General features: G+C 51.9%; 1 protein-coding gene across 6 annotated transcripts in view; it reads right to left on the reverse strand.

Moving 5' to 3' along the window:
* Positions 1-14,903, reverse strand: part of SH3TC2 (SH3 domain and tetratricopeptide repeats 2) — a 68,713-nt gene extending 53,810 nt beyond the window's left edge. For 2 of the 6 annotated variants that reach the window (XM_062001970.1, XM_010199818.2), the window contains exons 1-13: positions 11,283-11,536; positions 10,026-10,130; positions 9,635-9,762; positions 8,585-8,690; positions 8,168-8,311; positions 7,841-8,033; positions 7,148-7,221; positions 6,163-6,358; positions 4,976-5,112; positions 4,448-4,489; positions 2,641-4,344; positions 2,346-2,526; positions 841-991 (exon numbers count right to left, since the gene is read on the reverse strand). In XM_062001970.1, coding sequence (XP_061857954.1) covers positions 841-991; positions 2,346-2,526; positions 2,641-4,344; positions 4,448-4,489; positions 4,976-5,112; positions 6,163-6,358; positions 7,148-7,221; positions 7,841-8,033; positions 8,168-8,311; positions 8,585-8,690; positions 9,635-9,762; positions 10,026-10,130; positions 11,283-11,514 — 3,393 coding nt within the window. In that variant the 5' untranslated portion in view covers positions 11,515-11,536. Of the gene's footprint in view, positions 1-840; positions 992-2,345; positions 2,527-2,640; positions 4,345-4,447; positions 4,490-4,975; positions 5,113-6,162; positions 6,359-7,147; positions 7,222-7,840; positions 8,034-8,167; positions 8,312-8,584; positions 8,691-9,634; positions 9,763-10,025; positions 10,131-11,282; positions 11,537-14,825 lie in introns of those variants that run through there. The other 4 variants (XM_062001969.1, XM_062001968.1, XM_062001973.1 and 1 more) reach the window with 4 other exon arrangements.
* Positions 14,904-15,702: the final 799 nt, after the last annotated feature.

A 15,702-nucleotide genomic window follows, 5' to 3' on the forward strand; every position in this document is an offset into this window, starting at 1 on the left:
TTCCAGCCAGAACATGTTTTCCTTTACCCATGACAATTGATCATTGCCAGTGATGTTGGCTGGGAAGGGACCGCTCAGGGACTCAGATGTGCCCTACTGAGATCTGGCATCCACTGGCTCTTCTCAACGGGAAGTCAGCCCAGCTTTAGCCCCTGCCTCTCTACTGAAACCATCAGTCAGAGAAGTAATGACAGCTTTTTGTTATGGGCCTCAGCTCTCCCTTGTGAATATTAGGACACAGGCTGCCACCAAAGCCACGTTCATTCCACCCGTGTCACTGAGCAGACATCGCATACCCCTGCTTCAGCTGCCCTCACTGAGGGTCAGGCTGGTGTGGCTGATGGGAAAGGATCCTCTCCTCTTTCTCACCACCATGTACCTCAGTCACCCAGCCCTATCAGTTCAGAAGTGCTTTTGGGCAACAGAGTGAGGACCCAAAAAGTCCCCTACATGTGTCCAAGCTGGATACCTCAGCTCAGTGCAACCTCAGTGACCCAACCAGGTTCTCCCCTGCATACTCTGGGCACATGAGAGGATTTCCCATCTTTTAATAGAAGCTGCTCCCTGAATGAGGGAGACCTAAGACTTTATGAGCTACTCTTCCACTTTGCAGCTCAGCTGATACAATAATACTTGAGATGGAAAGAAGCCAGTAGTCTTCTACTCCAAGAAGCCTCCAAGCACTTCCACAGCACCCTTATCTGTGTGTACTTCAATGGGAACCAATCATTTGGCACCTTTCCAGGTCTTCCAGCCCCAAAAGGCTCCTCCAAAGGATCTGTGATGGGAATGCAGCAAGTCAGGGTGGGGATGGGACTGCTTCAGCCACCTCCTCCATACCTGAAAGTACATTTCCACCAGCTCATCCTCCTGCATAAGATAGTAGAGCCTTCCTGCCTGCAGCCAGGCTTCTGCTGCTTTCACAGTCTCCTCAAGGTCAATGAAGATCCTTAGACTCTGTTTGGTGCAGTCCAGGGACTGTCTCAAAGCCCTGTGATGGTAACAGGCAGAAAGCCATTACAGAGAAACCACAGGACACCTGCAGCAATCAGCTGCCCCAACACCTCCCCACTGGCAATCCATCCTGCCTTCTCCTCCTACAGTTGCCAAGTTAGAGGCAAATGGACAGCCACAGCTCTGAGCAATTTTTTCCTGGCAAAATCATGGAAGCTTCCAGGCTTTAGTGCACATGTGTGTATCACCTGGCAACCTTATTCCAGCCTGGGCCCCCAATGCTCAGCACAGCCCTAGGCAGCCTGCTCCCCAAGGGGCTGCTCCCCACTACTGCTTGCTGCAGGTTACCTGCAAACCTCCCTACACTAAGCCCCAAAGTCACTCCCAGCTTCAACATAGGAGCACAGGGAGAATGTCTGCACCAAAGAGGCAGATCTGTAGCTACATGTCCTTATAGCCCCTTTTCAAGGCCCTGGTCACTAAGAGACAAAGGGACAGGCAGTAGGACAAGGCGACAGGCTGGACACACTGCCTGCAGACAGACAACTGTGGTGAGAGGAGCACTGGGCAGTGCTCAGAGCATGTTTGTTTGCTTGGTGTCTCGCCTGCTGGAAACTGGGCTCCAACTGTCCTTCAAGTCCAGGGAACAGGATGCTTTGTGATCTGAAATAGCACTATTCACATGATAGGAGTCTGCTTCTTAAATACCTTCCCTCTGAACTCGCTGTGACCTAGCATGAGAAAGTTAACATCCAAGGTAATGGCAGCCCCTGCCCATTTGCCCATTTGGGACATAGAAGCTACAGCTGTCCACTATTTTACACTATTGCCTTCAAAGACCAAAGAAAGTCTGTAGTCTGTTCAAGTCTCTTTCTCTCTCCTCCTGTTTAATCTAATCAGTCACCTGCATGTGTCAGCAGAAGATTGAAAGGTGAGGTAATATGGGGCCTTAAGTACCTCCCTGGGGGAAATACTCCAGCAGAGATAGGAAGGGCAGACTCAGCAGCTGGAGGCTGAAGCCAGACTTACTCAGACAACAGATAAGGAACCTATTTTTACTGGTGAATGGTGATTAATCACTGGAATAAGCCTCCAAAGGAAGTGATGAATTCACTGTGCTGGGTCTCCTCTGATCAAGGCTGGAGGTCTCTCAAACTGTGTTTGGCCAGACCTCAGTTCTGTCCCAGCTGTTGGGACACTCTGGTTGGCATTGAACTGCTCCCCTCTTCACTGCACAGCACACTCCAGCAGCACATCAATGACCAGCCTACCTGTGGGGGCAGCTAGAGCTTCCACACACCTTCCCTACCTCTCTTGAGAGGCACTCCAGGAGAGCCACTGCTCCTGCTTTGGGTGAGCAGGGACCTCACTCAAACATAGACAGGACTTACTCAGATGTGCCCAAATTCTGGTAGAGCTGGCTGAGGGTCTGCCAGACATTGCCTTCCAGCTCTCTGTCCTGCAGCTGTTGTGCCAAAGATACCCAGTGCTCATGGTAGGTAATGCAGGCCTGGAGATTGGGAGACACTTTGCTGTAGAAATGGCAGAGAGACTCAGTGATGTGAAGCTGACCTGTATGGGACAGGGAAGGGAAAAGGACAGGTCAGGGGACCACGTTAGGGACCTGACAGGGTGCTGCACAGAGGGGGACGCTGCCCTGGTTCCCGCCAGCAAAGCTGTACTCACTCCTCACGTTATGCCACTTCAGGGCAAAAACCAACGCCAGTTCATAACACAGTTTGCCATCTTCCATCCTCTGCCCGTTCACCATGGCCTGGGCTAGCCACAGCAGCACCTGCACCAGCTCCATCTCCAGGTCTTCGCTGCCCTGGAGCTCAGCATAGAGCTGAGCTGCCTGGAGCAGGTAGAGCTCAGAGAGCTGGTTCGCCTGGCGCCACAGGTTCAGCTGCCCCAGGTTAGCCAGGGCAATAGCCTGGTTCCTCTTGTTCCCGGTCTCCTTGGCTTTCTGCAGGGCCCAGAGGTAGTTCTCTGCAGCCTTTTGCACCTGCCCTTCTCCTTTGAGGGCAATGGCCAGCAGATTGTGCACAGCTCCCCCCTGAGTGACACTGTCCGTCCCGTGCAGAGAGAGCAAGAGCTGGCGCATGATGCCTGCAGCTGGGCCCGGCTGCCCGTGCAGCAGGTACATCCACCCCAGGGAGAGGGAAGACTCAAAAGCCTCCTCCTCTCCCATCAGCCTGCTGAGGGTTACAGCCATGGCTGCATAGCAAACTGCTCCATCCAACACACCATGCTGGAGGTACATCCTGGACAGGATGGCGCACAGCGTCCTCTGGATGGGCACAGCTCTGCTCTCACGGGAGAAGTGCAGCGCTTGCTTGAGATAGAAGCAAGCCAGTGCTGGGATGCTGCTCCTCTCCAGTTGGCTTCCCAGGAGTTTGGAAGCATTTTGGAGGATGAAGCCAGCTCGCCAAATGGGTGTGGGTGCCCCCTTGACACCACTGGGAAGAAACAGCCTGGCAGAAGCCAGTGCGATGTTTGGCAAGTACTTCTTGTCATAAAGGAAGCTCAGGATGGGAGTGACATCCAGTGGTGCACAGCCAGTGTCTGGGCTGAGTGAAGTGGTGGTGAGACATTGGAGGTGTTCAGTAAAGGGCAGCACTTCATCAGTTTTGCCTAGTTGTAGGAAGAGCTTGACAAGAAGGAAGCAGACCCGTCCCTCCAAGGGAGCGTTACCCACAGCAATGGCTTCCCTCAGGACATACAGCATGACCTCCAGCTCGTTCTCAGAGCTGAAGGAGCGGCCAGGCAAACAGACAAGCAAGGTCACCATCTTTCCCAGCAGGGAGGAGAACTTGTGCTTCATGTTCTGCTTCAAGTAGATGGAGGCAAGGTTCACGTGCAATGCAGCCAACAGGGGCAGGTCCCCAAACCCTCTGTCCAGGACGCTCATGGCTTCCTCAAAGTAGACTCGAGCCTGGGAGAACTTCACTTTTTTGATGCAGAGCTTACCCAAGAGGAAACAGAGCCTGACATGAGCCCACACTGAATGAGTCCTCTTAGCCCAGTTCCTGGATGTCTCAAGGTACAAGACCAGCTCATCCTCGTCAGAGAAACCATAAAAAGTGGAGTTGAGAAAGGAAAAACTGAGATCATAGAGGCTTTGAAAACTGGGCACATAACCATCTTGGTTAAGGAAGGTCAATATAGGGTCAAAGACATCGGCATCTTCCATGTCTCCAGCATTTAAGTCAATAAAGAACTTGGGATCATCAAAATCATCCAGCTTCTCCAGGAGAACATCTTCCAATGTAGCAGGGGTTGATTCGCTCCCTGGGCTAGACAGCTCAGAGGTGGTAGTTGTAGCCAAGTCATTTAATTCCTCCCAAGACTGGAGCAACTGGATATCTTTACAACCATGGAGAATAGCCTCTGGAAGGGAAAGGTAAACCATTGTGAGATGTTTCCCTGTGTCAAAATTGACCCTCAGAAGTCATCATAAAAGCATCCCGTTCTGTCCCCTCCACATACTCACCTGGTGGCACTTTTGGGAACACAGCTGTAGGTTCAAAACCATCTACACAAAGAGACAAACAGAAAACATAAAGCCCAAAGCCTTGGTCAGTGTTAATGTGCAGACATAGTGCTTATATCTCACAGAGGTTCCTGCTGCTCTGTCAAACCTCAGACATGTAGGTGGGAGAGCAGGCTCACTTCTGGCTGCAGACACCATGTCTGCTGGGGCTTGGCTCTGTGTAAGACCATGAAGGGTCTGACCAAGGGGATCTACAGCCAGGACAGCACCTGACAGGGTGACCCACAGCTGAAGAGCTGCCTTGAAAGCAGAGAATACCCCTACAAACTGCAGTGTGGCAGCGCCCAGCTCTTGAGGGTATCTACAACCTCTTTGACCAGGTTGAGCAGAGGGCTTAGAGGCTGTCTCACCACAGCAGTTGTCTCCCCTGCAAAGCCCCAAGCAGGGAGCTCTCTAGACACTGCCCAGTGTTTCTCTACATGGGAAGCCATGGGGCTGGGCGCATCAGGAGAAGGGAGAGAAGCTCACCCAGGCGGTACACGGACGTGATGTCGGTGCGTGCCAGGTCACCGAGGAGGGTGGTGAAGTGCTGCTCACCACCATTGCATGGGATGTGCAGCAGGGGGGCTTTCTCTTCTTCACTCAGAAACATCAAGCCCTTTTCCCTAGGTTGAGGCAGACATCAGGAGAAAACAGTCAGTGTCTCCCCATGCCCTGACACTGCAGCTGTCCTGTGGGATGGGATGGGATGGGATGGGATGGGATGGGATGGGATGGGATGGGCTTTTCCATCCCTCCTCTTCCTCCCATCAGACAAGCTCTGCTGCAGATACATACAGGAGTCTGGACATCTTTCCCATCAGGGCTCTGGGATCCAGGTTCTCCATGGAGGAACCAATGGATGCCAGAGGGAGGGACCTACTGGTCTTTCTTGTCTCCAGAAGCCCTTCCTGAGGCCAGGGCATCTAATCTCTTCTCTGGAATGTCAGAGAAAAGTGCCTAAGACTCATCTTGAGTGAGCCTGACCCAGGAGAGCTCCACAGACCTAGCTTAAGACCTCGTCCTCCCACACACACTCTTGGAGGAGAAGCCTTTTTGGGTGGGTGTAGAACTGGAGCTACGTCGTTAAGCCACTAACAGACAACTACCTGGGTCATCAGAGTGGGGTTACATCACCTTCCCTTCCCAGACAGTTCTTGTCTGTGTCCTTGGGAAGGTGTTTAGTTCTGCTCAGTGAGGAACTGTGCCAGTGGCCGTTCTGCCTCAACGTCCCATAGAAAGCAAAGGGGCCGAAGGAAGCAAAGCAGGACTTGGTTTTCCTCGGCAGTGATTGCTCTCCCCACCTTTGCCAGACTCCTCAGACAAAGCTACAAAGTCAAGAACATTTCTAGGTGGAACTGTGAAGCCATCTTGTCTGGTACTCAGATGTCCTGGCCTGCTTTAGCATAAAACCAGGTTTAGCCCAGGGCCAGATCTGTTCCTCTCCAAAACTCACTTCAGGCAAGTGAAATACAATTGCTTTGTCTGGGCAGAGACTCCTGCAGTCTGTTGGCAGCAGAGCTTGGCCAAGGCTGCTGGCCAGACCTCAAATGAAGGCCATGCAAACCAAATTACCTGCCCTGGACTCTCACATAGCCTTGAGCTGGGACTTGGAGTCTTCCCTACAACTTCAGGAGAAAAGTTTACTTCAATCTAGATGGTAGCAGTAAACTTACAGAGGTTGGCAAGCCTCGGGATTTATGGATCGGGTGGGGACAAAGCCAACACTGCCACTGCTGAGGGATTTGCCCACAAACCATGGGAGTCCTGGAATGAAGAAGCCGATGACTTCTATGCTGTCTCCTTTGGAGAAACTCAGCTCATCCCATGCTGCTCCTCTGTGGTCCTCTGTGGCCGTGCACCTGCCTTTGACTGGGAACCAAGGCAAACAAAGGCATTTGAGTGTGAGGCCACTGTTAAAACTTCCACACTGGAAAAGATGTGGACAAGGGGAGACCATGATTTCAGCCTGAGAAGGCTGAGTCTCCGTCCCCTAAGATTTCTTGTGCTCTTAGACTCAGGTCTCTGCAGTTTCTTCGTGAGAAGAGGATTATAATAAAATATATGAGGCATGGATAACCACCACACAAAGACTCAAACCTCTAAGAGCTGAAGTATGAAAGGCGGCTGGAAACACAGAGCATCACAGAAGCTCCATTGTCTCAATTCTCTGTCACAAGTGAAGTGTTTAACAGTGCAAATGTTCATCACACTACTTGTCAGATTCACATCTGTGGTGACCTCCCATGTCCAGCATGCTCTGAACAGTGCCCACGTCCAGGCAGTCATGGCCTGGAGCTAACGAGTGACTGCAGGGCACAGGTTTCAAAAGGACACTGGTGGAAGCCTAATTATTTAAACTTCACTCCTGAAAGAATTAATGGAGAGCTAAAACTAGAGAACAGAAAAACTCAGTGGCAGAAAGATGCCACCAGCAGCCCTCTTGTGTTCCTGACATCAGCCTTCTAAGTACATGTCCTTTGCAAGCTCTGTTCCCCACTGAAGTGAGTCCAATGGTGCAGTATTCTCTTAGAGCACCTTGCAATGGAGTGTCATTGCCAGAACACCAGCTGGGCCCTTCACATTTGTGGCCAAACAAAGGCTTGCAAGAGCCATTGCCTTCCTTGGGAAGGGCAGCTGCATTGCACAGGTATCACTCACCAATTGGCTGAGAGGTGGTCCCACTGATCTCCTGGGAGATGCCAAAACTCACGGTGTAGTTCTTCAGGAACCACCTGCAAGACAAAGGGAAACCACACTGATCCTCTCTGAGCAGTCCTGTCCTCAGGGTAGCACCAGGAATGGTCTCACACAAGCAGGACAGATGTTCTGTCCCCAGTTCAGTCAGAGATGCTATGGAGCATGGCCAGCATGGCCAGTGCAGTAATTCCTTGTAATGGTGTTACTGGACAGTTTGCACCTCACAGCTGCAGCCTCACACCACAGGGAAAAAGCAGGATAAATGTGCCAGGCTGTAAAGAGGATTTCACCACGCGAGTACAAGAGGAGCTGTGGGTATCTCTGAGGATCAGCTACATGTCCAACACGAAGCCCCACTTTGACTGGCATTACCTAAGTCTTGGGCTATGCTTTTTCTCCCACTTATTCACCTGTAAATCACAAATCTCACATATGATGTAAATCAATATCATATGAGTGATATCTTAACTATGTCCTTGCTCTGTCCTGTTAACAGGACCTGAATCAGTTCCAGTGATTGTCTTTATGCATGATGTATATCCAAAATGGTGTAGAGGCAAGAGCAGTTTCTCAGCCCAGAGTTGGTGCCTGCTCATGCATCAGGATCAGGAAACAGTCTTGGCTTGAGTCCTATTAATTGGGCAGTCTACTTACTGGTGAAATGGGTGAGGTATTGGCTCTAGAGCTGCCACAGGCACCAGGGCTCGTTGACCTGTGAGTAAGGACGTCCCTTCCCACTTGGACTCCTCTCCAACGCTCTTCACATGGATCAGCTCATTCCTGAAGAGCTGCAGGCCCTCCTGCTCTGGCTGACAGACACCAGGCACTGCTCTGGAAAAAAAGTTACCTGCAGACAGAAAGAGTCATGCCCAGGTCAATGGCATCAGTGGGCTACAACACAGCCCCTGTGAGATGTTTTCCCTGTGAGATGCTTTAGAAGAAGTATGCAGGGGTATCCCTATGTATGCAGTCCCTTCTCACCTTCCTGGAGTAGCAGACCCACATATATGGTGGCTAAGTGATCTTCGTCCACGCTGACTCTGATCTCTGTGTCCTCCATCAGAGCACAGTTTAGCCAGTACTCCTGGTCAAAGAGAAGCTGTTCCAGGCAGCTGCCCACGTACCCTAAGAAACCAAGGGGAAAGCAGTGTGAGCATCCTCCTACTCTGGGCTCTTTGAATGACTCCCAGCCTGTCATCTGCAACCATGCTGTTAGGCAACAGCCTCTAATTCTTTCTCCATCCCCAAAATACAATATAGGGATGACTCAAAAGGCGCCCTCCTGGGTCTCTTTCACTGACCCTGTTACATTACAGGTTTTTTGATGTCAAAGAATACCTTCTCCAAAAATACTTCTCACACTATCTGTTTAGGTGTCCCACACTCTGAAAACATTACCTAAAGTCAGATATGTGGAAAATTTCCATACTTCTTCGAGGGTTTTGAAAGTGAGGAGGAATCGATCCTCCTGTGCTTGCATACAGACCAGCCTGGCTGACAGCTCCTACGCAAGGAAGACAAAGCAAGATTAAGGGATGGTCCCAAGATGCTGACAGGGGGTCTCCTTTGTCAATGTGGGAGTAATATTATACCCTGGATTGAGACTAGGCACTCATTTATTAGCATAGTTGAGACACAAACTCTGTGAGTCGGATGCTTGGGGTTAAGGGAAGGGTGCTCCAGACAGCTGAGTACCCACAGTGGCAAGTCCCCATGCTGCAGCAGCGGGAGGGCAAAGAAGCTTCTCCTGCTATAAATATTTTCCCCTGGATTATACACCAGAACCACTGTGCTTTTGAAACCCAGACACTTGGATATTACTATACATGAGTTAATGTGTCTAAATAGTCAGGACAGGCACAACTTCCCAGCTGCAGCTCTGAGGCAGAAAACACTGAGAGCCTCAAGGGAGAAGCTCTCCTTTCAATATTGCTGGCACGAGTATGCCTGCACTGTTCCAGATCTTCTGGGAAGCTCTGCAGGGAGCTCTGAGGCCTTAAAAACTAGCAGGGAAGGAGTTCAGTCCAGGAAACATCTCTATACCTGTAGTGATTTTTCTATATGAATCCAAATATTGTGAGAACCCCTGTGTGCGGTTGTTCAGATACCACTTCCACTGGGGACCTGAGTCTGGCACAAAGCTTTGGTAATCCCAGCCCTGGGAAATGCTGGGTGTTTGGACTCACCCCAGAGCTATCTGCATGATGCCTTAGGCAGCCCAGAGCCTCCAACATGAGGCTCCTGTCATGAGGCTCAGCTTTACATTTGCCTGTCGCCCATTACCAGTTCAGTTCTCCCCTCACCCCAGTCCCCTACAGAGTCCCCCTGGGCTGGAACACACACTTCAGCAGCCTTGGAGGAACTTCTCTTTCTCAGCTGGCTTTGATATCCCATCACACATCCCATTGTCCCAGTACACACTCTGCCCTGCCAGGCTAGGGCTCCTACCTTGAACAGGGCACAGACACCTCTGTCGTCACACTCCAGGGCCCACAGTTTCTTTCTGGCTGCTTCCTGGAGCTGGGAATTGAGGCATTGGGAAGAGCGGCTCTCAACAGAGAAGAAGAGTGAAATCTCTTGAAAAGGAAATGCTCATGTTCAGGGGGAGAAGGAGCTCCATGCCACACAGCTGCTTTTGCCACACTGCCTCCCTGCACCCACCAGTAACCCCAGCCCACGTCTGCTTGCGATGCTCAAACTCCACAAACCCAGCTCACCATTCCCCTTCAGCTACAAAGATGAGAAACTCAAGGGATGACAGAGGTCATTTGGCTACAGGACCAGGCCTTGCTACATCCAACCACTGGAAATCTTAGTGATACCAAAGGCAGCATCTTACCTGGTGGAAAGCCCTCTCCACCAGCCAGTAGCACCAAGGAGCTGTCCGAGGAGCCTTCTGCTGCCTCAGTAGCAGGGTTGCTTGGCTCCAATGCCCCAGCCTTACCTAGCAAGGAGGGGAGACATGGAAGAGCTGCTGTCAGATTTTGTGGCAGAGGTCTAGGCCATTCTGCCTAACCATGCCACCTGAAAGCAAAGCCCATGGTTTGCACTGCAGATCTGGCTGGGGATTGCGTGACTCTGGTGCCACCCTGAAATCATGCTCAAGGTTGGAAGCAATATCCATGGGACTGATCTGTCCTAACTACATGATACCCTGATAAGTGGGTTCTTTTTGGCTTTGAAGTGAGGGGATTTTCCCTCCTTGGTCTTGGGACAGGCCATCACTGAATAGATCTGGTAGAAGGATGACCCCATGACATAGAGATTCTTTTCTGAGGAGACCACAGAGCAACAGTACTTCCTCAGCACAGAAGAGCCAAGGGCTTGCAAAACTCTTTGCTCATCAATTTGACAGTCAAAACGAGATTTTTCTCCCCAGCCTGCTCTAGCTGGTATCTGAAATCCAAGCTGCATTCTCTCTGCTTCACACATCGTCATCTATTGTCATAAAGGATTCGGGAACTGAAACTTTAGCTGATAATTATGTCAATGAAGGCTGAGGCACATAAAAATCCAGCTTACTCTTCCTCAGTTGTATTGGCTGTGGAGGGGTAACAAGATTAAAAACCAATTTTTGTCAGTAATCAGATTGGACTTGTAAGACAAACGTGTACCCAGAGATCTGAAGCTGGAACGTGCAGCGGCTTTTGTAAGTCGCTCCTGTGACCATAACTACACCCTGCAGTTCTTTTAACTGAGCCAGCTTTGCTAGTCAGTCAAATAAACTGTTATTTGCACACAGAATTATAATCCTTATTTATAGTTAGCAATAGAAAAGAATAGCCCAAGGCTGGACACGAGCAATGAATGAGCTTTTCTTTGAAAGAAAAGCCTCTACATTTCTGGACAGCTGATTTGAACACACTTTAACAAAGGACTTCATCCAGCAGCTCAGTCCCCTTCCACACGTTGGGCAAACAGAGGCAGGGATGGGAAACAAGCCAGAGGCAGAGCTAAACCCGAGCTGGCTCCTGGGCTGGGCTTGCCTGCCGGTTGCTTCCCCCGTCCCACCCTCCTTCCCTCCCTTCCTGTCCTCCCTGCATCCCAGCAGGGCCCGGTGGGCAGGGGCTGTGCCCCCCTCCCTGGGGATAGGTACCTGCTGCCATGATCTTCTCCTGCCACCATGTTCCGTGTCGCTGGGCTGCGATGCGCTGCAGGCTGTCCCCACGGGGCAGGGGCAGGGCTGAGCGGGGGCAGCAGGACTCACACACTGTGCCTGGAGAAGACAGGCGGTGGGGAGAGGCGGTTGGACCCCTGTCAGAATGCTCCCTGCCCGATGGGTCTCTCTGTGATGTGCTGAAGGAGGTGGCAGGTTGGACACTGGTCATGGCACCTCCACCAGTGGCAGGACCGTGGGTCTCAGAGCCTGGCAGGGGCTGAGGCTCTCTCGGGGGAGAGCAGAAATGAGTTTGCTCCCGGCAGCACTCACAGACTCAGTGTTTATTTTTGCTTGAGACACGCTCAGAAAGGGAACTGGGAGCTTTTTCAAGCCACCAATTGAAACTGCAGATAGGGAGTCGTTCCCAGTTGTGCCAGTGACTCATTTACCTCCCTGATGCTGAAGTATTTTGTAACAGTGGGCAGGAAACAGCCCCAGCCCAGTGCTGAGAGCAGGTCCCTGTGCTCAGGGCTGCACCCCTGGCAGCCAGGCATGAGGTGCTTGTGGCACCCGCTGGCACTGGCTCTCCCGAGAGACATGTGGCCACAGCTTCTGGCCCTGAGCCACCTCCCTCCTCCAGCCCCTTAGCACAGCCCCGTTAGCTCATTCTTAGCTCATTCAAGCACTCTGGTACTGGGATCATGCCTCAGGGGCTGGCAGCACCCCATGGGCTCTGCAAGCTCTGCCACGCTTGAGGTGCTCCTGGGCAGAGAGGCAACAGGACACGGGTGGCAAGGAAGCTCCTGAAAAGCAAACGGCATGGGAATAAACCAAACCCCGGAGTCATCCTCTCCCTTCCCTGGCCAAAATGCCCTGCCTTGTTCCCCACACACCCAAACTGAGTGACACAGCAAGTGCCCAGCAAGAGGGGACACCAGTGTCCATCTCGAGAAGGGCAGGCAAGCAGCCAGAGAAGTCAGTGCCCACTGCTGGCATTTCCCAACATCCCCGCCAGCGGGGCGAGCTCTGCAGCCACAGGTCTCAGCCCTGGCCGTAGCATCCCCATGGACAGCTTACCTCTGCACCCCAGGGACAGGTCCTGCCAGGGGGTCCCCAAGCAGCAGCCCATGTGTCGAGCAAGACAGCCGGCCCCGAGCCGTGGGGCTGCAGCTGCTGTGCTGGCAGGGCTGAGGGCTGCTCGCTGCCCGGCCCGCACCGCGCTCGGCCCCAGCCACAATGCACAATGTGCCTTTTGAGCAGGCACTGGCTGCCGGCGAGGCGGGGGCGAGGGCACCGAGGCACCCAGTGCTCTGGGTTAGGATCACAGAATCGAAGCATCGTTTAGGTTAGAAAAGACCTTTAAAATCATCAAGTCTAACTGTAAAAGTAACACTGTCACACCCACCACTAACCTGTCCCTCAGCACCACATATACACCTCTTTTAAATACCTCCAGGGATGGTGACTGAACCATTGCCCTGGGCAGCCTGTTCCAACCCTTTCAGTGACAACTTTTTTCTTAATGTCCAATCTAAACCTCCCTTGGCACAACCTGAGGCCATTTCCTCTGTCCTATCACTTGCTACCTTGGAAAAGAGACTGACCTCCCCCTTACAACTTCCCTTCTGGTAGTTGTAGAAGGTGATAAGGTCTCCCTTGAGTTTCCTTTTCTCCAGACTGAACTGCCCCAGTTCTCTCAGCTGCTCCTCATCGGACTTGTTCTCCAGACTCTTCACCAGCTTCCCTGCCCTTCTTTGGACACGCTTCAGCACCTCAGTGTCCTCCTTGTAGTGAGGGACTCAACGCTGAACAAAGTACTTGAGGTGTGGCCTCACCATACTCACCAGTATGGCCCTGTCCAGCCAAGTACAGGGGGACAATTGGTTCCCTAGTCCTGTTGGCCACACTATTTCTGGTACAGTCCAGGATGCCTTTGACCTTCTTGGCCACCTGGGCACACTGTTGACTCATGTTCAGCTGGCTATCAACCAACACCCTCAGGTCCTTTACCACTGAGCTGTGTTTTACAGCAGAGCCAGATTAAGGGCTTTGGCCCTTCTAATTTTCTCCCTGCATAACCTCATGAAATCTTTGTTGTCCTTCTGAGTTGCCTGCCCCTTCTTCCAAAGACCATAAACTCTTTTCTTTTTCTCCTCAGTTCCAGCCAAACTCTCTATTCAGCCAGGCTACACTTCTTCCCCACCGACTTGTCTTTCAGTACACAGGGACAGCCTGCTCCTGCACCTTGAAGATTTCCTTCTTGGAGACAGTCCAGCCTTCCTGGGACTCCTCTGCCCTTCCAGACTGCCTTCCAAGGGAATCTGTCAACCAGGCCCCTAAGCAGGCCAAGTTCTCCTCTGGAAGTCCAAGGTGTTAGTTCTGCTGACTTCTCTTCTTATTTCTCCAATTACTGAAAACTATATCATTTTGTGATCATCATGCAAAAGGCAGCCTCTCTCTGACCATCACATCACCCACAAGTCCTTCTCTGTTCACAAACATCAGGTCCAGGAGGGCTTTCTCATGTTGGCTCCCTCGCAGCTACATCAGGAATCTACCTACTGTGCACTCCAAGAACGTCCTAGGCAGTTTCTTCTTTGCTATACTGTATTTACAGCAGAGTATCTGGTATCTGGTAAACTGAAGTCTCCCAAGGGACCTCTAAAGACCTTGTTCCAACCGCCCTGCCATGGGCAGGAACATCTTCCACTAGATGAGGTTGCTCAAAGCTCCATCCAGCCTGGCTTTGAACACTTCCAGGGAGATGGCATTCACAGCTTCTATGAGCAACCTGTTTCAGTGTCTCCCCACTCTCACAGTAACTAATTCATTGCTTATATCCACTCTAAATCTACACTCTTTCACTTTAAACCCATTGCGTCTTGTCACTACAGGCCCTGGTAAAAAGCCTCTCTCCATTCTTATAAGCCTCCCTTAGGAATTGAAAGGCTGCAATAAAGTCTCCTCAGAGCCTTCTCTAGGAAGGCCTTTTCTTCCTAGGAGAGGGGTTCCAGCCCTCCATTTGTTTCCACAGCCCTCCTCTGAGTCCTCTCTAACAGGTCTTTCCTGTGCTGGGAGCCAGGCAGCGTGTCTGCCCTGTGCTGGCCCCTCGGTCCCTGTGCTCTGCTCTCAGCCTCAGCCTTTGGGAGCGTGTCACTCAGCCCACGTGGCACATTCCTCTCATTCCTCCCACTGGCTGTGGCATGAGGAGACCCATGGTCTGCTGAGCCTGCCCCAGCTTGCAGCTGGCCTCCCCACCTCCAAAGGCAATTCTGATCCTGACATTGCTGTCAGCACCTGCCTCGGCTGCGGGGATGCACTGCCAGGGCTGGTCCCAGATCCTCCATCCAGGGCTGTCTGTGCAGCCCCTCCTGGACCACCTTCCTGCCCAGCTGAGCCAGCACTCTCCCTGTTTCACAGCAAGGGCAGCTGGCAGCACTACACCAACCTCAGCAGTGCAGAGCTACATCCAGGCAAGACACAGATGGAGTACAAAGATGGACACTGCAGGCTCCTGCAGGGCTGCAAGGCTCGTCTCACCTCTGAGATCAGAACTGTCTCACCACCAGATGTAAACACCATGAGGAACTGGTTTGGCCTTGGGCTGTCCAGGATGGAGTCTCATTCCCTCTTCACTGACATGCTCTGACCTTCCCCAGCCTCCATGACCAGGACTCAGTCTGATTGTGTATTCTCACTCTGTTAAGAGTGGCAGATGTCTGCAGAGCATCTCTCGGGCACAGTCACACAGCTCCCACGAAATGAAAGCCAAAAGGTCTAGGGAGAGAAGCCACAGGTAGGGAGGTCTTTCAGGGATGGACTTTTACTTCAGCAACCAGTCAATGCCAGTGCCACCACAGCAGTGACTTGTTGGCTGTGGTGTGTTCTAGGAGCATCGCTGCCTCTCCCAGACACCCGGCTGGCATCTCAAAGCATGACAAGGCCTTGAGCTTCTCCAGAGTAATTAGTCCAGTGTGTAGTTTGTCACCAGACTGGTTCCTGTGCTGTGATGGGAGCTGCCTGGCACCACTGCAATAACCCTAGAGCAAAGCATGAGGACAGGCTGTGACAGGATGGAGTCCCAGCTCCATAGATAGGAAACTTCTAAAGTCAAACCAAAAGGTATTGCAAGGAGAGTTGCCCTGAGTAATGCCCCTGTGCAGTCCTGCCCAGGCACCTGTCTGCCTGCCTGGGAGAAGGCTGAAAATGTGGGGATTTCTTGTCCTCATTAGGAGAAAGAAGCTGTCAAAATGTTAAGGTTGCCTGGGCCCATCCTCCTCATCCTCTTCACTGCAGCTCACCCGTCCTCTCAAGCCCCCAGGAGTCAGGGTGCAAAGCACTGTGGCTCTCTCCTGATGTGCTAAAGTCAAGCTGCTGTTTCCCATACAAAGCTGCAGGAAGGTGAGCTCCTAGGACA

Source organism: Colius striatus, chromosome 9, assembly GCF_028858725.1.
Source record: "Colius striatus isolate bColStr4 chromosome 9, bColStr4.1.hap1, whole genome shotgun sequence".
Classification (NCBI taxonomy): domain Eukaryota; kingdom Metazoa; phylum Chordata; class Aves; order Coliiformes; family Coliidae; genus Colius; species Colius striatus.